At 39.4% G+C, this 26,465-nt stretch overlaps 1 protein-coding gene across 1 annotated transcript; it reads left to right on the top strand.

Annotated features, from left to right (window-relative positions):
- Positions 1-17,503: 17,503 nt before the first annotated feature.
- Positions 17,504-26,257, top strand: si:ch211-67e16.4 (uncharacterized). Its single transcript, XM_062431927.1, has 10 exons — positions 17,504-17,697; positions 19,796-20,288; positions 20,368-20,511; positions 21,187-21,425; positions 22,222-22,365; positions 22,894-22,966; positions 23,125-23,330; positions 23,463-23,549; positions 23,936-24,032; positions 24,878-26,257. The coding sequence occupies exons 2-10, from the start codon at positions 19,850-19,852 to the stop codon at positions 25,162-25,164; spliced, it is 1,716 nt and encodes a 571-aa protein (XP_062287911.1). The 5' UTR covers positions 17,504-17,697; positions 19,796-19,849; the 3' UTR covers positions 25,165-26,257.
- The last annotated feature ends 208 nt before the right edge of the window (positions 26,258-26,465 follow it).

Raw genomic sequence — 26,465 nt, 5'->3', positions numbered from 1 at the left:
GAGTTGCGACCCCCGCAGGGCTGCGTGCTTATTCCACTCGTGGTATGGCTGCGTGTGGGCACTGTTTCAGGGTGTTTTTATTGAAGATAAAGGTGCGGCTGCCAGCTGGGGTACAGCGGTGTATTAATGACTGGTCTTCGAGGTAAGCTTGTCTGGCAATACAGGAGTTTCTATATCCCATTGTGAGATACCGAAAGGAATGTTGAAAGAGAACTTTAGGTTAAGAAATTAACCCCGGTTCTCTGAAACATGAGTGAGGTATCTCACCAGATCACCCTCTTTGCCTGGAGCGAGGAAGAGGTGTGCTTGCTCAGACTGAATAGATGATGTTACGTTTTATATGGAGGAGGAAGTCCCTCCTCCAGGAAGCGGACGTTATATCTGTCTGCCTGTCAGGACTGGCGTAATGAAAAAAAGCTTCTGGGGACAAGCACAGGGAGCGTGTCCAATAATGACATACCTCAATCATGTTTCAGAGAACTGGGGTTAATTTCTTAACCTAAAGTTCACAGGTCATATCTTTTAGTGCTACGTTTGTCCAGCTTGTGTGTTGTGATGAGTGTCAGAACCAAGACTATTTTAAAGTAAAAGTCATCGGGAGATGAAAAAAATATATATAAGAAAGGGTTTTATTTTGATATTACACTGCATTGAAATAGTATCTTTATTGCCCTCCAGCAACCAATAAATACTTTTTTGTTTTCATTTGACAATGTAAAATTAATAGACCTCATACATGACAGTTTTAAAGAGTTTGTTTTATTATGTGGTCTATGAAACAAAGTAAAGTATGTAAAGTTGCAATGATACAATATTAATTATGGAATACTTAATACTTAAAACTTATACTTAATATTAATTAATAATAAATAAATAATATGGCAACAGAAGCAGTAGAGAACACTGCAGACCTGAATAATGCACCCATAGTGTGGGGCTCCACTGGTATGCATGTTAGACATGTTCCTAATAACATTACTTTAAGTCTGAATGACAATTCAGTGAGCACTTGCAGAGAGTTCTTTATTTGCTCTGTCTGAGATTAACCTGAGATGCATGAATTGTGGAGACTGGGATGAGAGTAGACTGAGTTCATAAAGAGACCTATCTGATGTCTCTGCCTGAGATAAAAAAGAGACACAAAATTTGAGAAAATCTGAGACTTAATTGAGAGCTTGATGAGATCTCCTTTGAAACTTATAGGGAGTCTTTGTTGAGATTTTGTGCACCTGATCTCTCAGGAGAAATGAGCCAAAGTCTCCCTTTGGTCTCACATAGATCTCATAATTTTCCAGGAAAATGAATGAGACACTATTGAGATCTCTTCTATGACTTTCTTTTCCTCTGGGTGGACACACTGAAACCAAAAGATTATATTTTTAAGCTGATTTACCACCTTCTTCTGTCTCAAGGACTTTGTTACTGTGGAAACCAAGTATGGGTCACAGGTTGAAGTCAGAAAGAAGCGAGTCGTCCAGCGTTATACACAGGAAGTGGAACAGCAGCTGAGCACACTTAAGGAGCTGACAGCTGCCATTTTGAGCTATGGCAACAATCAGGTAGGTGGAACAGACTAGGATGAATTATTTTATTATTTATCAATTATATACTGAATTCATGCATATTGTGTAGTGTATGTATAATGTTAATCTAGGTTCTATATTTATTGAAAGAAAGATTGTGTCTTTACATACTTAATAATAATAATAAAAAAATAATAATTTGTCATGTAAAACAATCTATATGATATCCCATCTCCCCATATTTTAAATATTTACATTGAATTAAATGTCTATGTATAACACAAAAGTAGTCACTTTCAGCCATGGACCTGCAGAATGTTATCACCCAACTCTACACCTCTACAGAGCTTTATAGCTTCTTTTAGGCTGTTGTTTTGGTTTTTGACACATTTTGGGTTGGTTTTCAGTCTCACCACTCTCATCAACCACATTTCCAGCAGCAGCAGGTAGCCATTTTTAGCAAATAAGATTTGATTAAGCCACTGATCCATACTTGTCCAGCCTCAAAATAACAGACAGAAAACGTTAGCAGCTGGTGAAGAAAGTTGAACAATAAGCAGCTGGTGGCTCAGATAATTTACTCAGGAGTTAGTGGAGAGTGAATGTTGGATTTGCATCTGTCAGGTGGACACAAACAGAACTTAACAGAACTTTGATGGGATCATTGTTTGCTAAAACCTTCACCAATACCTTAGACATAACAACTTCATGAAGGGATCATATGGAAGGGCTGCATGTCTGTCAGCTTGTGTTATTTTGCCCTCTAGTGGCCAACAGTTGGTTAATGCAGCTTCTCTCTCTCTCTCTCTCTCTCTCTCTCTCTCTCTCTCTCTCTCTCTCTCTCTCTCTCTCTCTCTCTCTCTCTCTCTCTCTCTCTCTCTCTCTCTCTCTCTGCTCCAGTTCACCTCTTTCCAACAAGCCCCATCCCTCTTTCCTCCTATTCATCTCCATCCACGTCCAAACCTTCATCGGGCCAGTACTCCACCCCTTCGCACCACAAAAGAACAGCTCATTCCAAAGTTGCTTGCCCAGTTTGATCCACAGTGGCTTCCAGCAGAGAGAAACACTGAACAACTAGAAAATCAACCTGAAGGTAAAAAAGATGGACAAGTGAGATCATACATAATCAGTTAAATTGATCAGACTAATATTAAAGGTCCAAAACAGAAAATTCCTCTTGAAAGTTCATGAAATGTCAATGAAATGAAACGTGAAGAGGCAAAATATGTAGTAACAACTGTAGTTGAGACATGGTACTCTCTGGCCAGGCCCTATTTCTACTGTGCTAGTATGACCAAGGGAATTTCAATTAATTTGATGTAAAACAATTCAATATGCAGCGTAAGTAGTAAGATATTTACCATTGTGTGATGCAATACAAAACCTCTTGGGGTAGGATGAGAAACAATTTATTCCTATAATCAAGTCTGAGTCACCTGGCTTTTCCTTATAAGTCCTGCTTTGCTTTTTTACTGAAACAAAACTAAGTACAAGAATACAACAAAGTCAACAAAAATACAACAAAATTGTTTCCTGAAATCACCCAATTATGGTTGTATGTACCCTAAAATTAAATTTCTCTGCAGATAAAGAGGAGGGGCAAGGCAGCCAGAAGAGAGTCAGGCTAGATCTGTTCGTTCAGATACCCAGCGTCTCTAGGACTCCAACACCACAGAGAGAACCCCAGCTCTGGGTTCACCATGTGGCAATGACCCCTGAAGAACCAGAGGAACCTCAGGTAACACACTACTGACACAAGTTACCATCTAAAGAATTTTGTTGATGCTTTTTTTAATCTCTGGAAATTCATGAGAATTGTGGATATTTTACACAAATCCCATTTTTGATGTTCTCAATGTCTTTTCTACCACATGCAGACTTACTTAGACCTGAATCTGCAACTTACTGAAAGTCCACAGCACCAGCACAGTGAAACAAATAACCACAGCATGGGTACAGAAGGAGAACTCCATCATCCAAATATGAATAATGACCGTGACGCAGTAGATGATAGAGGCTGTTCCATTCAGAGAGTCAATGGAACGACCAGTATTAAAGGCAACTATGAAAGATCAATAAGCAGGACCAGACATGGGAAGACAGGTGTGTGTGTGGTAACATATAGTAATTTGCTAACTTTAACCAGCTGATTGATTGAAGATCTATCCTTGTGTGTGTATGATTGTGTGCTCATCTTTCTTAATAGCCTATCAGCTAAAAGCTGCATTTTCCTGACTCTGTCCTCTCTAATCCAACTATGTGGAGCAGAGGAGCCGTCACACTCAGAGGTTGGAGAAAGTAGCACGTCAGGTATTGTCCCAGTTGCAACAGCAGCTCCAGAAAAGGAGTACCCATAAAAAAACCCATATCCTGTGCTCCTCTATATGTTGATAAACCTGATATTATGGTGCTCTATCCCACACACAGGACTGGTTCTCCCTCCTCTAAGAGTGGGACCTTTAGTCTCTCATGGACCCTGCTGGGAGAACACAGACAGGGTGAGTTGGTATTTAAACAGAAAACAGCCTTGGTTAATAAATGAATAGGCTTCACTGCAGTTTATAATCTATAAATAGTAAATACATTTTTAGAAAGACTGCACCACCATCACATAAACACTGGCTGGTGGATGCACGCCTCCAACTAAAGATTCTACTATTTTCCCCAATAATAATAAAACATTCTAATGGGGAAAAGAGTATAATCCTAAGATCTGGCAACTTTTTCTGCTCTATTTCAATGGAGTGTCAATGGAGTGTTTTGGGTTAGGGTTAGGGTTAGGGTTAGGGTTAGTGTTCGTCCAGTGCTGTTTCATGTTTGAATGTTGCCTAAGACAGCAGTTGGAACAACAGTTAGCCTACTGTCAGGCCAAAACATAAAAAGTATCAGTTTTGTTCAATTTAGAGACAAGTTGTACAATCACAGAACACTTAAACTTGGAGGGTATTATCCCACTTATACTATGGTCACTTGCCAGCATGCCATATTTAAACCCCACCCCAAGGTCCAGTAACCCTGCCTCCATGCGGCTGGAGTAGATATGTATTGTTACAAGACCTCTCTTGGACCCTGTCACATGTGACAAAGTATGTTTCTGTTTAATTTATTGCAATTATTGTGAGCTTTCTAGGGGGTTTCTTATAATATGGTGTAGTTTCCTTTATTGTATCGGTCTGATGTGGCAGTAAGGTTTGGGCCAAATTCAGACAGCCTTTCCAATGCCTGAAGACATGTACCCACAGCTTAGGATTGATGTTTATGAATCTTTCATTGTAGGCCACTTCCATTTGCTGAGAAATTTGCTGAATGTTTTGTTGAATATCTATTATCTATTGCCACCTGTGTTTATGACTTTCACAGTTGTATAATGCATGTGCAATGTCAAACATTGGTCTTGGAAAATGTATCTTCTGAGTGAAACACTGAGAGACATCAGAAAGAAAAACTTAAAAATAGCAGACATGCCTCTATTGAACGTTTCAGCTGAGATGGAGGGTCCCTAACAATGATGAACACCGTGTCCAACGTCTGCCTCCCATAGCAGAGGGCCTTACTATTGCTCCTGGACAGCCAATCCAGGCTCAGACCCAGGCGAATGCCCAAACACGAGCAGAATCTCAAGAAAATCAGAAAGGACTCCATCAACAGCCCCTGATGCTTCCACTGCTGCTCCCTGTTAATGAAGATGGTAGGAAAGATGCACATACAGTGACTCAATTGAAGAGTAGTATTTTATTTTTATCTTGTTCAACCCATGACACAGAGGAACACAGAGGAACCAAACATGGTATGTGTCTGATGTGTGTCTGTCATGGCCGGTGTGTTGATGAAAATCTCGCCCCTGTCCATCTGTCTTTCAGAAGAAATAATTTGTAAGAAGAAAGGAGGAAGAGAAAAAACAGAAAGACATTACTGTAAACAGGGGACAGGGGAATTGGGAGGAGGAGAAAGGCTACCTTTTGAGAAAAGCTCTATGATTCTGCTGGAGCCAGGCGAAGGTATTGTCCAGCACATTCATACATTTTACAAGACATTTAGATGAAGTCACACTGACAGTCCATTGTCCTCAATAAATGTTTTTGTATGTGTCCGAATACAAGAACATTTTCATTTTATTATCCTAAACTTCAAAACCTCATAACTGCTTACATTCATTGTACATTTTTTGTATCAACTTGATGAATTCCACCTGTACCAAGGAACTGCAGAAGAAATCATAAATTATCAAAATCTGTGACATTTGGATACATTTCCTTCATTCTTTTAAAGATACCCTTACCTTTGCTACATTTTTACAATTTTTTTTGTTTAGGTCAAAATGCTGTTAATAAGGTAATGACACTCTAAAATGTTAGAGAGATCCACCAGGCATAGAAACTAATCATTATTCCATACTCATAATATTCTGTGAAAACTCTGACCAATCATATCATTCGGTCCGAATGATATGATTGGCTGAGCGACCTGCCGGTTTTCCCCTTCCGCATTACGTAATCGCATGCACCCCCACCCGGAAGAGAGTCTGTTGTGGATCCACAGCATTATAATACATCCATGATCTACAGAGAAAGCCGTAAACAGACAGTAGCGACTGACAATGAAAGACAAAAGCGGGCAAAGGCTCCCACGGGCGAAAAGAAAACTATATATATATAGTGCGCGTTCGTGGAGGGGAAGGGAGTGCGGGGGTGGGAGGATGGGTTGTTGCTGTTCAAGTTTTTCAAAGTGCTGTGTGAAAAGCAAGAAAGGTAAGAGTAGCTTTAAGTCACCTGTGATATATATTTACTGGAATGTGTATCACAGCACTCACATGCTTGCATATGCACCACTGTGTGCATCACTGTGTGCAACACCACGTGCATCACCAAATGCATGCACAAGAACATGAAAAATGTGAATCCAAAGCATAGTGTTAAATAACTATAGTTGTCAAAATAGTGCTCCACAAGATACCTTAGTACCTTAGTAGTAAAGTAAGATTTTAGTTGTCTATTTTCTTAGTCTTTTGTTTTCTTTCTGAGCTACTAAGCTACCATATTCATTATGTTCCTTATGCTCATTATTCTATATTCTGTTTTGCTTCTCCTCCAGAACCTCCTCCTCCAGCAGGAGTGTTGGGTTGCATTGCAGGACGGAGAGGCCCGGGCCGGCAGAGCTCTCTAGCCTTCTTACAGAACCGACTACTTGACCTCCAGGATCCCCGTGAATCCAGTGATGCTAACAGAGGCGTGGTTAGGGGCGTGGTACCACTGGAGCTGAGAGGTATGGGGAGCTTCTCCTCTGGAAAAAAACATGACACTCAGAGTTGACTTTGACATTCTTTCAGCTTTGAGGTGATTCTGATTAAACTGACTGTAGCTGCTGTATGAGTTTAATGCAAACTCACATGTGAATCCCAGAGTTATCTGTTTAACTCCTGTGATCTTATGAATCATTTAACAGTCATGACCCTCCCTCTCTTCAGCCACAGACATAACGATCCCCAGGCCCCTGCCACTCTCCAAACCTACAACTCTCTCCCTTATGTGTTGCATTGTGACCTGTGTGTTCATTTCACATCACTTTGCGTCCACAACCACCTGCTCAACTGCTCCATTAGCCTACGTTGGAGTTATCACATTCGTTTTTTTACCCAGCAACAATATAAACATCATCATTAATAGTTCATGCTCAAAAATTTGACAGCTTACAATTTTTTCTCACATGATTAAGTTCGCCAACCAGTAAATATAATTACATCGAGTATATAGCTGAGAGATGATCATTCAATTGTTACAAGTGTTCATGTTCTCGTCACAGTTGTTGTTCATTGTCAGATTTGCAGAACAGCAGATCTGTTGGCAGCCTGATCCTGGGTCCAGATGGGGAAATCATTCAACTGTCCCTGTATGACAACAACCGGGACCTGTCTCAGGGTGACGGTGACACACAGGAGCAAGGTATGCTAAGTGAGACTTGATGTTACAACTTCCATCTGAAAGGAATCTAAAATGTAAATAAAACATTTCACTCGCTGGTGTTTTTCTGTTTGTTAAGGAGAGTCTCTAGACTGTAAATGTGTCTGTAAAACTGTCTTTCTATCTCTCAGCTCTCCAGGTTTTGTCTGCAGAAGGAGAGAAATTACCTTGGGTCATTGTGCTGCAGCCTGAACATACGCACACAGGTCTGCACACGCACACGCTAACAAGAAGTGCTTCAGTTGTCTGTCTCACGTGTGATGGAATTCCTCTATTTTAATTAGGGATGAAAGAGAAACGTCTCTTCCATTGACGTCAATAAATATATAAGTATATTTTACTTTAATATGTTCTTTGTGCAGAGGAAGACATAAAGCGTAACACAAATGTTCCTGCTAGTGACATTCAGCACCATCAGTCAATACACAAGGTGAGCATTTTCTGACTCAATCACACAACCTTATCCATCCAGTGCGTGATTAGCCTAGATTAGCTCAGACTGGTCATATCAGTGAGTGATCTCAACATGTCTAATCAGCTTGTATTCACAGTAATAGTCATTTTACTTCTCTATAATCTCTCAGACAGCAGGATGTCAGATGTCAGTTAGTCAGTTTGTAGCAGGGGAGCATATCCATCAGTAGGGTTATCCACTACATCTTAAATTAAATACTTTCAATATGATGGAAAATAGGGGCCAACAGTATTCAATAAAGGGGGTAATATTGGAATTTGAAAAGGACTCATGCATGTCCCACATCCATGACAAATGCTGTGAAGTATATGTCGCCATCCTGTTAAAAACATGAATCTCCAAAGCGACAATAAGTACAGCAAAGCAGCCAATAGCAGAGGATAACAGCTTTGTTTTAGAGTGACATCTAATTTTTTTAATGAGTTAGTAGATTTTGAAAGAAGAGGAAAAAAATTCTCTTAAAGGTGTATTTTATCCTTGGTTTTCACCCTGGTTTTCACATAAATGCTGATGATATTTGTGTCAACAAGAAGTTGTATTGTGGTTCTGTTTTAAATTCACCATGCCATTTTGACTCATTTGACACACTTTAGTTGATTTGAACTCAGGTCATGTATTGTTTGCTTTGCTATCATCCTTAATGATTCTGATCATAATTTATCATTTACCTCTCTGTAGATAACATTCAGTGTGCAGACTTTTCTAATTTTCAGTGTAATCTGCTGGAGCCAAGCAAAACTCTGATAATAAGGATATTTAGAAACTGAGCATCCCTTCTGTCTATACAGTATGTAACATTGTTTGTTGAACTATCCAACTGTTGTTATCCAACCAGCGCTTAGATCTTCACAGAGCTACCGAGACTGATGCAGAATCAGCCCGCAGCAATGTTCATCCAGGTAAAGTCTGCAACCACTGCATTTGTTTTCTTTGTTAGTGGCCTGTGCTTTAAATCTCACATTTACTTATTTGGACTTTATTTAGACTTGCTGTCTTTTTTTAACCAATATTCAGTCTCATTGTTCTGGATTGTGGTGCAATAATGTTTATTTAAACCAGAGCCATTGTAAGTAGCCAAGTAATTTTTTAAAAGTATCATAAATTAGTCTTGTGATACTGTAATCACTTCAGCAAATACAGTAATTAATCATAAGAGATGTTACCTAGACAGTTTAGGAAATTCACAAGTTTTGTAAATATTCAAATGTAATACTATAGATCATTTTCAGATTAGTAAAACAGTCAATGTAATTAAAATGTTATGGTTATTGTTCCAGTGGCTGAGAACAAGAAAAAACCAAAGAGTGCAGAGGCGGTGGTGGGAACACAGAAGGAACCAAAAAGAGATGCTAAAAACAGTGTGAGGATGCCTCCACTGAGGGGACTGGCAAAGGAGCCAAGAGGAGGCAACACTGAGGTGGAAGAGGAGGATGAGGAAGAGGAACAGCTGTCTAGTACAGAACAGACTGACCAAATGTCTGGATCTCACTTACCAGGGTTGGTGTAATTCACTATTAACTTTATACCTCTATGTATGGGCTGAAGATGTGTAAATGTATACTAAATCTGTCTGATATCCCAGAATAGCAAGAGGGATGCTTCAAGGTATGTAATGTACAGTATATTGTATCAGACTCTGATACAGACTCTAGATATTTAATTTACTTATTAACTTATAGTTATTTATGGACTCAAAAACTTTGTCCTTTCTGTACAGGGAGAAGCTGCCGTATAAAGATAATGCATCTTGCAGCCAGCAGAGCATCAACCTAAATGAAGCAACAACAGATGATGCTGTGGAGGGATGGAAGAAGAACACCAAGAGGAACAATGCTGCCATAACCACAGGGTGAACTAGAAACACACACAGACTCTTATTAGATTAAAACAACAGGCTCTTTGTAAGATTTTCCGACATTTTAACAGTTAACACATCCTCTATTTATTTAGGAAAAGGGAGAAAACTGGGATTGTAGAAGGAGATGGACAGAAGGAACTGAAGAAGAAGAAAGGAGGAAAATGGCAGAAACCGAAGACACAAAGTGATGCTCAGCCAATCAGGAGCCAGAAACAAGAGAGGACCAAGATAGAAGCAATGGAGACTCAGGACCATTCTGCAGTGGTGAGGACTGATTGGTTTACTAACTGATTACTGTTGTGTAATGCTATGGGATAGCTATGGCCATTATGGTCTGTTCAGTTTGAGAAGAGCATGATGGGATTATTTGAGTTTTTAAGGACATATTTGTAGCAGCCAATTCTGAATCAAAACTGTGATAACTTATTGCCAATAATGTAATTGTTGTTTAGTAATTGTCTGGTTATTACATTATAAAAAGGACATGGGGTCAAAAGTAAAGTTTGCATGGGATCATAGATGATATATTGTTTCAAAATGGTTTGCTCAATATCTCCCAATTCCACGATATTATTACATTATCGGCTTTATTACATTAAAAGATGGGCAAAATTGTTACATTATTGGCTTGTTACAATCTTAAAACTGTATGGACTGGACAAAAAGGATGAAATACTTGTATAAATGTATATGAAGTATGTAAAATATCTCTAAATGTTGTGAATATTTTAAATATACACTGAAATATCTGTATTTATCTAAAGTAATGCAAAAAGAAGACACTATTCTGGTTTTCTACTACTTCTGCCAATCTGCTGCTGCAATCTCTGACTTTCAGAAAAAGAAGATGAGAGACCGGGAAGCAGAGAGAGGAGAAATAAAGACAAATGAGGAGAAAGAGAGTCGAGGAGAAGTAGCGAGGCAAAAGGACGAGTCTACTGGAAAGAGAAGAAGAGCGAGGTTGAAACACAAAGAGTTAGTTGTTGGTAAGACATTGCATTTAATCTGTTTGTAACTGTCGCATAACAACTGTAACCTGAAATCTTCTAATATGATACTGCAGAAGTGTATTGATGCTAGAGAGTCCTTTATCTCAATGAATTTGGAGCTTAAATATATTAACTAAAAAAAAAAGTAAAATAAACTTAAGGCAAATTCTAATGCAAAATTATGTTTATATTTATATTTAAATTAACATAATGGTTGCCAGTTTACTGAGAGGTTTTGTTTAGCCACCTACCTTTAGCTATAATATTGCCTAATATCTCTGTGACTGTCACATCCATTGAGAAAAAAAGTAAGAGAAGTTTTGAATAAGAAAAATGTTCCAGTTGTGTTCTTGTTGGGATAAGCTGATTGTTTCTGTCCTGTCACAATCCAACCAATCAGATAGTGTTTGTTTTTTAAATTTTTCTTTCCTCACAGGAACACCTGAAGACCTCCCGGAGAAAGACGAGCTGGAGATCAACCAGGAAATGGAAAAAGAGTCTCGCCTAAAATCCCCTATAAGCCCCTTTGCAGCACAAAGTCACAATGAAGAAACTAAAAGAAATTCAGTGGAAGGCTCAGACCATCTTTCCACAGATAACACCCTCACAAATGCAGACAAACACAGCAGTGTTGGATCAGTGAGTTCACACAGGTCAACTGTTGCATCTCAGTTCAATCAAAGGAGCTCACGCAGATCCTCCTGTGAGGGGGTGGTACCAGCCGGTGCCGTGGATCTCGCCTCATCTCGTGGTCGCCTGTCATCGTGCTCAACTGTCATGATAACGGAGGAACAGCTGATGTTGAATCCAGTAAAGCCTGAGGTTGGTAGGAAGCCCGTGCACAGAGTATGTGGTACTTTTTAATGTGTTTGATTTTCATACACTGTTTGAATGATTATTTATTATCATTTATTTAATAATTATTACATTATTGTTAAGTTATTCCTAATTACTTCAGTCTTCTTTGTCTTTTTAAATTAATTAAATATCCCAACAGGTTAAAAGGACAAAAAAACGTATCTGCATTATATACTGAGTCCTTGTCTATGTGTGTTTTAGTCTTCCAAAGCCAGAAGGAGAAGGGAAGAGGAGGAAGCTGCAGCCCTGCGTCTGGCCCAGCGAGCAGAGAGACGGAGGCAGGAAGTGGAGAGAAAGAGGAGGGAGCGGGAGGAGGAGGAGAAGAAGCAGCAGGAACGGGAGCAGACAGAGGACAGGATGAAGAGCGAGCTGGAAGAGGAGAGGAGGAAGAGAGCTGAGGAGCTCAGGTCTCTTTATATCTAAAGACACAAAATTATTCAAATGAAGATGAACTCAGTAAACAGTGATGTGGAGATGAAGCAATAATTGATTAGACATATTAGGGCAGAAGACATTGCACACCCTGAGTAGTAAATAAATCCTCATCAGTAAAATCTGTTTTTAGTAATGTCAGTTTTATCAGCTAATTTGACTCCATAGTGATTTTAAATGTTTTTAAGAAAGAAGTTCTGTATTTTGGGCATCTACACATGGTTGTGGTGATTACATGTTAACTGTTGCTATAATTTCCAAATGTCTGTTTTTAACTTCTACACTGCTCATTACTGTCCAACTTCGACCTCAGACTGAAGAAGCTGGCGGAGGAGGAGGAGAGGAGGAGGCGTGAGGAGGAGGAGCAGGAGCGAGCGAGACGGGAACAAGCGGAAAGAGAGAGGGAGAGGAGGAGGCAGGAGGAGAGGAAGCGGCAGATGGAGCGACTCCAGAAGATGAGAGAGGAGGAGGAACTGAGGAGGAAAGGTGGGAATGAGAGGAGGAGTAAAGGAAAGGTGCTATACATGTACAGTAAACCTATACATTATATATTCTTTATATAGTTTCCTATATCTTTAATACGGACCGTCAACACCTAAAAAAAAATGTGTACAACCTCAGCGTGAACATGATAACAATACTGAAGTTAAACAGCAGTCATTGAGAGGCCTTATGCACCTGAGTCACATTGCACTTGATTAATGGTCAAGCTACAGTGTGATATCATTATGTGCTTTTATAGATATATACTGATCTCACATTTGAAAATGTTGATGTCACACTTAGGGCTGCAACTAACAATTAATCTTCATTAACTGGGGCGGCTCTGGGTCAGGAGGTAGAGTGGGTCGTCCACTAATCAGAAGATTGGCTGTTTGATTCCTGGCAGTGTATGAATGTGTCTGTGAATGTTAGTTTCCCTCTTATAAGCAGGTTGGCACCCTGCCTGGCAGCCCCTGCCATACTATGAATGATGTATGAATGTGTGCATGAATGGGTGAATGTGACTTGTAGTGTAAAAGCACTTTGAGTGGTCATGAAGACTAAGTGGTCACGAAGAAGAAAAGTGCCATATAAGTACAGTCCATTTACCATTATCGATTAATCAATTGATTATTTTCTCAATTAAAAGATTATTTTATAAAATGTCAGAAAATGGTGAAACATGTCCTCAAATGTCCTGTTTGTTTAGCTGGAGTGAAAGAATGTGTTTGTTTTTTTTATTCCAAATGATGAATCAATTATCAAAGTAGCTGGCCATTAATTTAATAGTTGACATCAAATAATCGATTCATCCTTGCAGATTTTGATCGATTTTGATGTCACATTGCAATTTGGATTTCTTTTGATGACACAGCTGCACTTTTGATTGCACTGGTAGTGATTTGATTATCTCATTGTAAACTACATTTGGTCCCCTCAAGCTGAACTGGAGCATTTGCGCTTGGAGGAGGAGAAGAGGCAGGAGGAGGAATCCAAGAGATTACAGGAGATGGATGAGAGTGAGAGGCTCGAGTACCTCCGTAGGAAGGCGGAGGAGGAGGAGAAGAGGAGGAATAAGGAGGAGGAGCGCAAAAGGAGAGAAGAGGAGGCTGCCTTGCGGGCCGCAGAGGAGTCCAAGCTGCAGGCGGAGCTACTCGCCAGGTATGTATGTGTGTGTGTGTCTGTCTCCACAGCACTGGCACTGTAACATTTAGGTGTTTCACCAAAGTAAACAGCTATTTCATGTGTGGAGACTAGAGTGCTATACAACTTAAAATAAATCATACAGTATCCTTATAAGTGTCTACTCTTTTATTCTGCCCTCCCTGCAGACAGATGGCGCTGGTGCAGCAGCAGTTGACCTTTAAAAGGGGTCTACTGTTGGAGGCTGGAGGTCTGGAAAAAACTCAGGGTATCTCCAGACCGTGGATATACTCTTATTTCACTTTGTTACAGCTTCTGGGTTTAAATCCATCCAAAGCAGACACCACCCCTGAGCTTTAACCTTTATTTTGACCATGATGGACAAATAGGAAAATATTTTTGTTTGATTAAATAGGTCATTTCTTTCTGTGATTTTCAGTCATGGGAGACATATAGGATGGAAAACATTGTCTCCATGTGTATAGGATACAACCCACTTTTATGTTTCTTTTGTGTCTATGAAAATCAGTACAACAGTTTTAAAATCATATTACTTTTGTGTTATTTTTCTGTAGATTTACAGAAAATAATACGAACATCAAATACCAATAATCAATCATGTTTGTAATGTCAAAAACATTTTTAAAGGATGTCTGACAGCTTAAGGCCATTTATCATTGGATTTAGAAGAGAGTTGATTAATCATTGACAAAACATAACCAATCCATTTTGGTTTCTTTGGACACTTTTGAATACACAGCAAAGATCTTTTTGTCAAAAAAATTCTAGTTTTGACATATTTCCCATAAATTCCGCCATTGTGAGTCTATGGGTTATACACATTTTTGCTTATGCAAAACAACATATATTAAAGCACATTGCACAAGCCTCCTACGGCTTACGTAAATCACTTCAAGATTTAGTGAGAAACTAAATGCAGAAAGCAGCCTGTAGCGTTAGCATTGTAACAAAGAAGACTAAGTAGCCTACATTAGGGATATACATTAGGGCAACTTACTAGCTAAAAGCAAAACCATTACAGAGTATGTCTAATATAATAATAATGAGTCAAGCCCAGTAACGACTGTTGCAAGCAATGAAGGTATAAAGATTTAGAGGAACTGTAGGAAGTGACCACTATCCTACAGTAATTGTAGTATGTATGCTTGAATTCAGAGAATATGATACAGGAGTATTACAGAAATGGTCTTTCGGTGGTGCTAATAGGGAGTTACAAAAAAAAACAACTTGATATTAATGAAGATGTTGATCATTTACATCTTTCTGTTCATAAAGCTAAACCACAAATAAGTGTATTCAGACTAAGGGTGGTAAGCACAAAAAGAAGATTGTACCATGGTGGACAAAGGAATGTGATAAAGAAATGAAGTCTTGAAATAAAGATTTTGAAATGGAATCACCGTTTTCAGAATGTTATTTAATATAAATGTTTGCAAGCAAATGTAAGAATGTAGAATTATAAATAATTAAAAAAGGCAAAGAAGGACTTAGGGAGTAATGGAAGACATAGAAACTGATCAAATTTGGAGAATGATAAAAAAAATGAATGGGATTTTAAAAGTGAGTATGGACTTAAATGATTATAAAAAAAAACAGCAGTGAAAGATAAAGAGAAAAAAACGATGCTGGCAAAAAATGTAAAATTTCACAATTCGGAAAAAGTTAGTGAAGAGTTGAGAAGGGGAAAAGAGGAAGAGAAACTAGTGGAGTATGAAGAGCTATGATAGCATGACGAAGACACCAGTTACGTATAAGCCATTTACAAAACAGAACTGAACTTTCCTGTAACAGCGGGAACTGTACAGATCTTTCAGGGAGGACAGGGGGCAGCTGATAATCTTCTTGGCTGTGGTGAAGACCCTCTGGAGTGCTATCCTGTCTGCAGCTGTGCAGCTGGAGAACCACACACACATGCAGTAGGTCAAAATGCTCTCTATGGAGCAACAATAAAAGGACACAAGCAGTTTTTGTGAGAGTTGGTTATTCCTGAGTACTCTCAGGAAGTACAATCTCTGCTGTACTTTCTTAATAATAGCAGTGGTGTTGATGCTCCAGGTCAGGTCATCCTCTATATGAACGCCCAGAATCCGGAAGTCTGTGACCCTCTCCACACAGTCCCCGCCGATGAACAGGGGCGGAGTGTCAGTTTTATTTCTCCTGTAGTCTATGACCAGCTCCTTTGTCTTGGTAGTGTTCAGTGGCATGTTGTTTTCTGTGCACCACACTGACAACCGCTCCACCTCGTCCCGATATGCAAAGGTTTTAGCACAATATAATGGGTAGTAAGTCATTTTAATAGATATTTCCTGCCTGACAGTATGTGCTACCCATGGTTTAAGCACAATATAATGGGTAGTAGGTCATTCTGATAGATATTTCCTGTCTGACAGGTTGTGCTACCCATGGTTTAAGCACGATATAATGGGTAGTAATTCATTTTGATAGATATTTCCTGCATGACAGTATGTGCTACCCATGGTTTTAGCACAATATGATGGGTAGTAGTTCATTCTGATAGATATTTCCTACCTGACAGTATGTGCTACCCATGGTTTAAGCATAATATAATGGGTAGTAGGTCATTCTGATAGATATTTCCAGCATGACAGGATGCGCTACCCTACTTGACGGGATGAGCTACCATGATTTCTTTAGGGTAGGTTATCCTGAGCGGTCAGTTTATCAGACTTGTCTGAAAGCCTAACCTACTTGTAGTTCATCCTGAGGAGGTAGGTCAACTTTTCAGAACACCGGGACGCCTGGCTATATCCACTGGGATGTCGTGGGAGCAGAGAAACTCGACTGTAACAGTTTGCTCGCTGTGTAATCCTATTTCTAGAAGTTCTTCTTGGCTGTAGATGTTATTCGAGACGAGTAATACACACAAAAACAGCCAAAAAAAGCACAGAAAAAGCCGCTGCGTCTAGAAGCGCCGCCATGGAGGCTGTTGTAGCTCCAATATGCAAACTCAGGGCATTATAGATCAACTGCTTTAACATCCAATATCTGAAAAATGATAAGGAAAACAATGAATTAAAGGTTAAAATATAGAAAATAAATGATGTATTTCCATATACCAGAGTGGCTTCAGAAGAGGAAGACATTATATGGAACCAGCTTTATGTTTAGAACATGAAATTAGAAAAACACAGATAAACAGAAAAAAGTGTAGTAGCCATCTTTTTTGAGAGAAGGCATTATGATATGGTGGGGAAAGAAGGCTTATTTATCAGACTTTGTAAAGGTAGGTAGGTATCAAAGGTCGAATATGAGGATGGATTAAGGACTTTTTTTCTAATAAAAGTAAAAAGAATAAAAAAGAACAGTTTGAATGAGAAGACATGAGTTTTGTGAATATTATAAATACTAGACCAAGGGTGTCAAATATACGGCCCACGGGCAAGAACCAACCTACTGTTGAAATTGCACTCATTGCTTTAGACATCTCTGGCTGTTCATCTATTGATGGTTTATTATAGTAAAGTAGTATAGTTATTTTACATATTATATACATTATATATTATTTGTAGGTTATTATGCAATGGTGTTACAAGTCTGGTCCACTTGAGATCAAATTGGGCTGTATGTGAACCTTGAACTTAAATGAGTTTGACACCCCTGTTCTAGACAGTCTGATCCTCAATCATACCACTTGGTGGCGGTAACGCGACAGTTCGTTGTTTGTGAAGCGGCGAGAAATCTCAAAGAAGAAGAGGAGGAGAAAGGAGGATCCAGGTTCAGGTGTCCATCGCTGTGATGGTAAACATCACCCTGTTATGGAATTTTATCTCTGAATTACTGCAATAAGGAGCACATTTTGCAATCTATATGTCTTCACGTTGTACTGGTTATTTTAAATAAAAGTATAACGTTACGTAACGTAAACATTAGGCATAGCTACGAGTTTTGTTTTTCTTCGCGGAGGGAACGTACAGTAAGGGTTCATCTGTAACAAACAGTAAGTGGAGTGTTTTTTCATTCCTCTGAATGTAGACTTTAATATTCCTAATTCAGGTTTTCAGTATAGAAAACTACGTGCAGATAGAAAGGTACTACGATAACGTTAGCTCATTACTAGCTGGCAGGGACTGTGTGTGGAGACTGGAGAGCTATGGGAAGCTAGCGTTAGCCCCAGTGATGCCCCCCCTATCTCCCTCACAGAGGTCGATGTCTCAAACAATGATGGTTATCTCTTAAAACACTTCCAGCTGTTTTGGCTGTATGTTAAAAATCCTGAAAGACTTACAACTGTTTTGAATGGAAAACATTGTGTTTCCCAAATAACCTTTTTAAGGACATTATAAGGTGTCAAAGCAGGAAAAGCACAGGTGTTAATAATACCATTTAAGAATAGGTTCTCAGTGATTCAAGCTTGTACTAAAACAACTGTCAGTTTTCTATATGGACACTGACAGATGTGTTCATCCTGTTCCTATTGGTTATTTAAAGATCCCTTTCAAATGTGCTTGCCATGTAATTATGTTCATTTTGGGCACCTGAAAAATTGTGAACCTGTCCCTTAACAGTAGCTCCATTGCATTAATTGTCCCAGCGAACCATGGTAGTATATGAGCATACACAAAACCAGAGCCTACATCAAAAAATACAGCCATCAATAATGTTATTGATTGCTTCCTGCTTTGATAAGCTTATGTTTTTAGATAGATACTTTATTGATCCTTCATAGGAAATTGTTTGGTTTAAAGCAGCTACATCCACTATTAAGACAGGGAAATGATAGACCAATTTTCCAGTCATGGAAAACACATGAAAAATGAGAGAATAAGTAAAATGTCCTGGAAAAGCTTGAGTTGTCCTGGAAAATGATTTCTCCTCCCTCTACTACTCTCTGCCTTTTGAGTGAACGCGAACGTTTTAGAAGGTTAGGGTTAAGGTTAGTCTTTTCTCACGCTGTCTTCAATGGGCAACATTGAGGCACATAATAATAATACATAATTTCTAAGTGTATAAGAGATTATTTTAGTTATAGGCAAAGACTGCACATCTTTTAAATCAGACTTTTGTGTGCGGGAGAGGAACAAACATAGAAGCAATCTCTGTAAATGTACAAAATGCAAGGTACAATACACCTCTCCAAAGCATGGGGGTGGGGGACTTGGGAATGTATTAGTGTATGGCGTGATAACTTGTCTGTTCTACAGTAACAGCTGATAATGTCCTGGAAAATGACTTCAGAAAATGAGTGGGAACCCTGAGCCACACCTAACATCACAAACATATCTTTAACTATCCACTGGAAAAAAACAAAAAACATATTACTAAAAATACCCAAAAGTTGTACTAATAAAACAAATTATGTAAATAATAATAAGATACTCAGTGTACAAAAAGTGCTAGTAAAATTACCCTGCAGTATTTAAAAATATGTAAAAGATAAAACACCTAGAAAAAGAGTCTTAAATAAGACCACAGAGCTTTCTCCTCTCTGCCACCTGCTGAATCATGTCCAGTTCAGTCCCTATTATTGAGCGTGCCTTTTTAATCAATTTGTTGACACAGTTTCTATCTACTGTGCAATCACTCCCCCCCCCCCAAGTACACCACACCAAAGAACAGAGCACTGGCCACAACAGTCTGGAGTGTGCACAGTAGAGGCCTGCAGATATTAAAGGTTATTTTTCTATCCAGGTAGAGGGGCTGCTATCTTTGTTTTAATTTGGGAACAGAGACACTATGAAATAATGTTTTTGTTGTTTGACACTCGAGATTTGAGAGCTTGCTGCTAGTACATAAGCCAAACATTTCCTCAACCCTCTCCACACATCCTCTTTGTTTGCTAACTTTTAAATCCTAAAAGTCTCATTCTCCTTGAATGCACCACAGAGGACAGGTTACCTAACAGTCTGCTCACAACTGCTTCACCACATAATAATAAGTAACTTTAACAAAAAGTAATTGTTCAGTGTTAATTATTTCACGGTGTGTCACAATATGTTTATGTATTGCTGTGTAGACATTTAGATTTAGTGGCTTAGTTGCAGGTAAAAAGCTAAAAAAGATTAAACTTCACTTCTAAACTGTAACTTTGCATCCAGGTAAACCTTTGAAGAACTGCCTCCAGCTGTTTTGGGGTCAGAGGTCACTTTAAAATGGATGTCAGCATTGCTGTGTCGCTAATTCGAGGCCAGATGGGTGCCGTGGTGGAGCGGGCAGTGAACGGGGCAGTGGAGACGGTGCTGGCTGAGATGCTCAAAGTAGTCGGAGTCAAATTTGAGGAGCTGAAAGCTCAAGTGGCGCTCATGAAGAGGGACGTCAATGCGCTGCAGAGGGAGAAGGCCCTAAAAGAAAAGGAGAACGACAACATCCGCGCCAAGCTGCGATACACAGAGCTGAAGCTGAAGTACTACAGGCAGGGAGTTGAAGAGGAGCTGCAGCAGAGAGCCTCTACCTCCACTCTGGTCCGTATCCACCCGTCCAGCTTCCCCCAACCACAGACAAGTGGTGCTTGCATCTCGTCTAACGAGGCCTCACCATCGTGCTCAACTCAGTCCAGGACTGCTGAAGGACAACTGGCGAAAAGCAGCCAAGGTAACGACCACTGGAATGACTTACCTACTTCACCTTCCGCTCAGAAGAGTCTAACTTCTCCCTGTGTTTGTCTTCCCAGAATGCATCTCTCCACAGAGCAGGCGAGCCGTCCGAGCGCGCGGTCAGTCAGACGTGAGAGTGGTCAGCTGCGACCAGTCAGACCTGCTGCTGCCTGTCTCACTCTCTGTGAACACAATAGCAGAAACTCTGGACAGCAATGCAGGTACAAAGCTGAGAGGGATCAGTCCATGTTCGAGTGAAGCACCATACGCTTCTTCTGCCAATTTTTTATTTACTTGTCTCTTCTGGACTCATAACAGTAGATTTAAAAGCTCTGAGCTAAATATCGCGTGTGCACAGGAAAGATGTTAGCTCAGTGAACATAATATTATACAAAACTGTATCTTGAACAAGTCTTTTATAATTAAATCTGAGATGACCACAGCTCTCAGTAGCTTCTGCCTCCAAAATTCCCTATTGGTCAGGCTCTAGTCACAGTGAATCAAATGCTGATTGTCATTAAACACAGCCTACATTGTCTCCAGCAGTGATATTGAAGGTAACAACCAGACTTTTCTTAACTCTCCGAATTAGAGCAAATTAGAGATATCAAAGGAGATCTCAGCCTATTTATGGTTATTGTTATGAGTCCACACGTTGCCTGATAAATGAAAGGAAATTAAAGTAAAGAAATGAAAGAAAGTACAGATATTTTTGAGGTAATTTAAAAAGCGAGTGTCCATTTAATCATTTGTCAACTAGAGAGCATCAACATGGTTATCTACTCTCTACATAATCTGTCTTTAATAACCAAATTTAGATGTATTATCAGATTTTTTAAATGTAGAATGGGACATCTCAGGTAAATAAGACCAAACACTTGCTTGTGTGTCTTCAGGTTTCTCCTGCACCACAGAACAAGACATTTCTGCAAGCAAGAATGAAGAGCAGGAGGACGACTGTGAATGGACCATCGCTGTACAGACACACACAGAAAGCATGGACGCTGTCGTGGACCCTCCTCCTCATCTCAAGGCCCCGACTCTTGAGACGGGGCAGCAGTCAGATGCTGGCTCACTGTCCCCAGATGGATCCACCCAAGCTGACAGCTCCACACTGCCTTTCTCCAATTTACAGGTGACAACACACACACAGTCACTAAAAGGAAGTAGCCCTAGATTCAGAAAATGATACAAAAATGTTACTAGGTTGCTGTTGTGAATTTCACATCGGCTGAATCAGTCCCTTCTTAAAGCATACTTCTTATCAGACAGCCTGTCCTGATTTTATTTGAGTTTGAATTTACCTTGAATTACTTTTATTCAGTTACATATGATTTGTCTGTTCTTTCTTTTTCTACATTAAATAGGTTTTTACTCATCAAATTATTTTTATTTGTCTATTTTCTTACTGCAATGATTTTATGATTTGTGTATATTGCTGACTTGTTAAGCACTTTGTAACTTGGATTTTGAGGAGTGCTTTGTAAATCAAGTTTATTATTAAAGAGGTGAACAGTGAGCTTATTCAAATTTGAGATTAAACTAATTCTTGTAAAAATAAAAAAAAAGTGCATGTGGAATAATTAATACAGCTCTAATTAATGACATTTATGTTTAATATTCATCAGAGAAAATATGTACTTAAGAGAGGGAGAATACAGAATAAATAAAATCAATACATAAAAATGAAATGCAACACTACAGATATACAAGAATAAAAACTGAGGGGTAAGATCATTATAATTATGTTCAGTTTAGAGTGCTTATACAGGTTGAATTCTTGATAATGATACAAAACATTTGTTTGTTCCACCTTCTCAAAGAGCATAATTACACAATATACTCATGTGTTTGGACAGCTTCTTATGTCTATTAGAGGACTCGCATCATTGAAGGCTCTCTCTATCTCTATGCTTCCTGTTGTAATGCAGGTGAAGCAGGAGGCTCAGCAGGAGGAGGAAGAGGAGGAGGAGGAGGTGATCTGTATCAAGGAGGAGCCAGAGGAAGAGCAGGAGGTGATGGCCACCCTGCTGCTGGACTGCCAGATGCAGCAGAGTCACCTGTCAGAGTCAGAGGTGAGACTGGATCTGAATATCAAATCTGAGAATGCTCAAACAAAATCCACACTGGAGTTCTACTGGAGAGCGCTCTTTCCAGGTTGTTTAGAAGTAAAATAATAAATAAATAAAAAAAAGCTCACTAACATTAAAACAGAGTGTGTCTAAACAGTTTTTAGACAGACTGTGTGCTGATTGTTTTTGGACGGTTCTGGATTTCATCATTGCTCAACATCAGCTTTTGGTCCTCAAGAAAAAGTGTTGATGACTACTTTCCGCATCAAACATTTTGTAACCAACAGGATCAAATCTGTCAGTGACCCAGCATAGAATGAGCTCTGATTAAGGAGATAAGGGGATTCTGGGATACTAAACTAACTTGAAGTGAAGATGAGGCAGGTTAAGTGAAAGTGAATTAACCAAAAATGTGTTATTAATTTCAATGAAAGTATCTCATCACAGAATAACTGGTGATATCCCAGAAACAGTGGAAAAGAATATGAGGGTGAGTGTTTATTAAAATGCTTTTTTTCTCTTTTGATCTAGACTCAAAGGTCAGTACCTCAGACAAGCCAGAGAAGTCACACTACAGCCTTCAGCTCAGATGGATCAAGCTCCTGTGAGTACAGTAGCATCTATGCTAGCAGTGATTTCTGTTATAATGATTGTTATGTAAATCAGCAACATGATAAATTGGTCTAACCCCGTGAATCTAAACCTGTGCTTGATTTCATTTGTCAATAAGGCCTAAACACGTCAAACTGTGTTCTCTCTCAGATCTGATGCCTCAGCCGATGGCCCCCCTGCCCTCAGCTGCAGCCTTGCCACTGGGCGTCCCTCCTCGCCAGATGGTGCGTCCATGGAACAAAGACCTTAGCCTGTACGAGGAGTACAAAATGCGCAGGAATGAGCTCCGCCGGCGAAGTCTCAACAGACGCAGAGAGCTGGAAAAAAACCTGCCTCAGCCACTGCTGGCAGACCTGGTTAGTCCTGTTATAATGTTTAATGTGTAAAAGAGTTAAAAGGTTGTAGAGATTAAAGGGACACTTTTTTAATTGAAATATCTTCTCATGTTTACATGTAATTAATATTAAACAAATGTTTTTGTATTAAAGGTACGAGAGCGTCGAGAAAAGACCAGATTGAGGGTGGCTAGATGGAGGGCAAAGAGGAAACTCCAGGCCTGTTTGAACCAGGCACAGGTCAGTAATGTATATGTAATACTGTTCTATTAGACAGCATTTCCAGGTGGAAAGAAGCTGGTTTTGGCTGTTAAATGAAGCTTTTAGGGATTCATTATAGTTCCATTTTTGTAAAATGTGTAATTATATGTGCACAGTTCATTTGACAGCAGCACTACTAAAGTGGATCCTACTTAACATTTCATGCTCAATACATTACCCAATTGCACAGTATCCAGTACATGGTTTACTTTTTAATAATTAAAAAGTAAGCTGCTATTTACAGACCTCACTAAATAGGACTTGTTAGGTGTTTTCTCACTTACATACTGTATCAATTACATAGAAAGAATCATGTGTCCAAACAAGACAAAGCCTGTACTTTTTGTACTTTTTATCATCGCTAGGCTCAAGGTGGAGCTGTAGGTCTTTCTCAGACTGGCTTTCCCATCAGCAGTCAGCACCACCAGCACCACCAGCAGCAGCAGCTCAGAGCGCCTTGTGGTAAGATGTGACACTTTCCTTTTGTTTGTTTCTGTCCCAGTTGTCATTCCCTCCTAAATCACAGCTTCACTCCAAAGCAAAACACTTGGGCAACATATGGTACCTCTTAGTTCTTAAGGCCCATTCATCACAATAGGATTAATGGGTGTGCACTTAAAACCCATTCATACAGGATTAGTGTTACAGGGGTAGGTGGGGAATAAAATATTCATTTCTTCAGTAATTAAAATCATTGTTCCGGACGTGGTTTTAACCATTAGGAAATTACAGGATATGGTCTGTAACAAACAAAAACATTCAGCAGGACAAAAACCAAAAGCCTCTCTGGAGGGCACAGGGAAGTAGATGAATCAGAGTCACAAATCATACTCCGCCTTGAAGTAATTACCCAGACAAGAAACATTCATACATTCATTGTGATCATCTGTACATCCATAGTTATATTTCAAATAGGAAATGCTAATTTGGTAGCTTTTTAATTGTGTTAATTTGCCAAAATGTAAACAAATTTAGGCTAAAATGGGCTCCAAACAAGAATACAAGTGCCTGCCTGTAGCTGACATTACAACAGCCCATCTGAGGGGCTTTTATGAGGTCCTGCTCTCCGAATGGTTTATTTACCTGTTACTTCATATATTCATCCCCAATAGGTCTATATGTTGGTGTCAGCATGTTTCCATTTAACAAAATCACTTGAGATTGAGTGTATAATGTTAAAATAGTAGGAAAGATAGAAGGACTCATAGCCATTCAAGTTGAATTGATATGATACAAAATGACTTTTCTCACAAACTAGTATTCACTTTGTCCTTTTTTAACCAATCAAATGGCTTCTTGTGTTTCAGTGTCCACCTCCAGCGGTCAGCAGAGACAGAGCTCACTGCCTCAGTCTACCAGCTTCATCAACAGCATGTCAGCAGTAAACAGCATATCCGCACCTCTCGCCTTCATCGCCCCCTCCTCCTCTTCTTCTTCTTCCTCCTCCTCCTCCTGCTCTCTGCTCCTGAGAGGCCCCCACATGGCTACACACGTCAGCCAGCATGCTGTGACATCATCATCCTCCTGCTCCTACTCTCAGGTTGGCCTGTCGCAGCAGAGTCTCTCTCTGACGGATACAGACATCCTGCAGTGAGACGATGCAGAAACTTTACATCGTTTGTGAAATATCTTAATATTGAGGTGGCGTCAGCGCCCCTCTTCAGAATGTAGCAAGTCCTTCATGGTGATGCGGCAGTCTTTGTACCTTTGTTAATTACATACATCCTTGAAACTTTGGTCCAATTTTGCATACTTTACTCCAGAGGTCGTGTCAACTGAATATTTTCCATCACAGACTAAATTTTTTAAAACAATGATGGAAAAATCTGAAGGCCATCTGTCATTTTGACAGATTACACTGAGAGTGATCACCTGTGGCGGGTGAGGCGGAGGCAAAAGTCAGTGAGGCTTTAGATGACAGCAAGTCCTGTAGCCTCACGCTCACGCAGGCAGACACACACGGCAGTTCAATTTTGCACATAGGGTACATCGTGGAAGTACATAAATCTAGCCAAAAAATCCATCCACAGAGGGGAAAGAAATGTCTAACAATAATAATAGTAATACTAAGTCAGTGTTTCCTCTAGGTTGACTGCGCTGGTGTGGAAGGATGGACTGGAGGTTGGGGAGTATTTTACTTTCCAGTGATCCATCCAGAACCTTTTTTTTTTCTTCACCAAAAAACAAACAACAAACAAAACCCACAAATGATTATTTATTTCTGTACAATCAAAGGGAAACACTGATAATGATTATCTGTAAGTTAATATAAAAACAACAATTTGTTTTGACAAACTACACAAGATGAACGGCATACACACCAAAACAGCATTCATGTCTTTACTAAGCACAGATGACAGAGGGGTGGAACTTCATTAGAACACACAAGATGAACGGCATACACACCAAAACAGCATTCATGTCTTTACTAAGCACAGATGACAGAGGGGTGGAACTTCATTAGGTCAAACCACAAGCACCTTATGTTTTGCAAGATGTACCGACAGAAATTAGATCAACAGATGTGGATCACTGTGTCATTGTTGTTACCTACTCATGATAAATCTTTTATCCTCATTTTACATCAGTTACATATAATATTAATATCAGTTGAATAAACAGGTTGTGTAAACTCGTATACAAATTGTGATGCACACAAATATTCAAATAAAAACACTTCAACAACATTATAGAGAATTGTGTATTTCTTGTATACAGAAAGTAAATATAACTTATTGTTGTCTGTCTTTTGGGGACGAAATGTGTGTTTATACTGTAAAAACCTTAAAAAGTATGTACTTCCCCTATATATGGTCAACATGGATTAAATGTAATACCACAGAGACAACTGATCATTATGTTTTCTAATGTTTATGTGACTGTCTCTGTTAATTA

Source organism: Scomber scombrus, chromosome 13 (genome assembly GCF_963691925.1).
Source record: "Scomber scombrus chromosome 13, fScoSco1.1, whole genome shotgun sequence".
Lineage (NCBI taxonomy): Eukaryota > Metazoa > Chordata > Actinopteri > Scombriformes > Scombridae > Scomber > Scomber scombrus.
Note: the sequence above shows the minus strand (reverse complement) of the source record. Positions and strands in the feature narration are given on the sequence as shown.

Coding starts and splice junctions, on each gene's coding strand:
- si:ch211-67e16.4 (XM_062431927.1), top strand. CDS start 19,850: ATGGATGTCAGCATTGCTGTGTCGCTAATTCGAGGCCAGATGGGTGCC. Junction 20,289..20,367: donor ACTGGCGAAAAGCAGCCAAG/GTAACGACCACT, acceptor TTGTCTTCCCAG/AATGCATCTCTCCACAGAGC. Junction 21,426..22,221: donor TGCCTTTCTCCAATTTACAG/GTGACAACACAC, acceptor GTTGTAATGCAG/GTGAAGCAGGAGGCTCAGCA.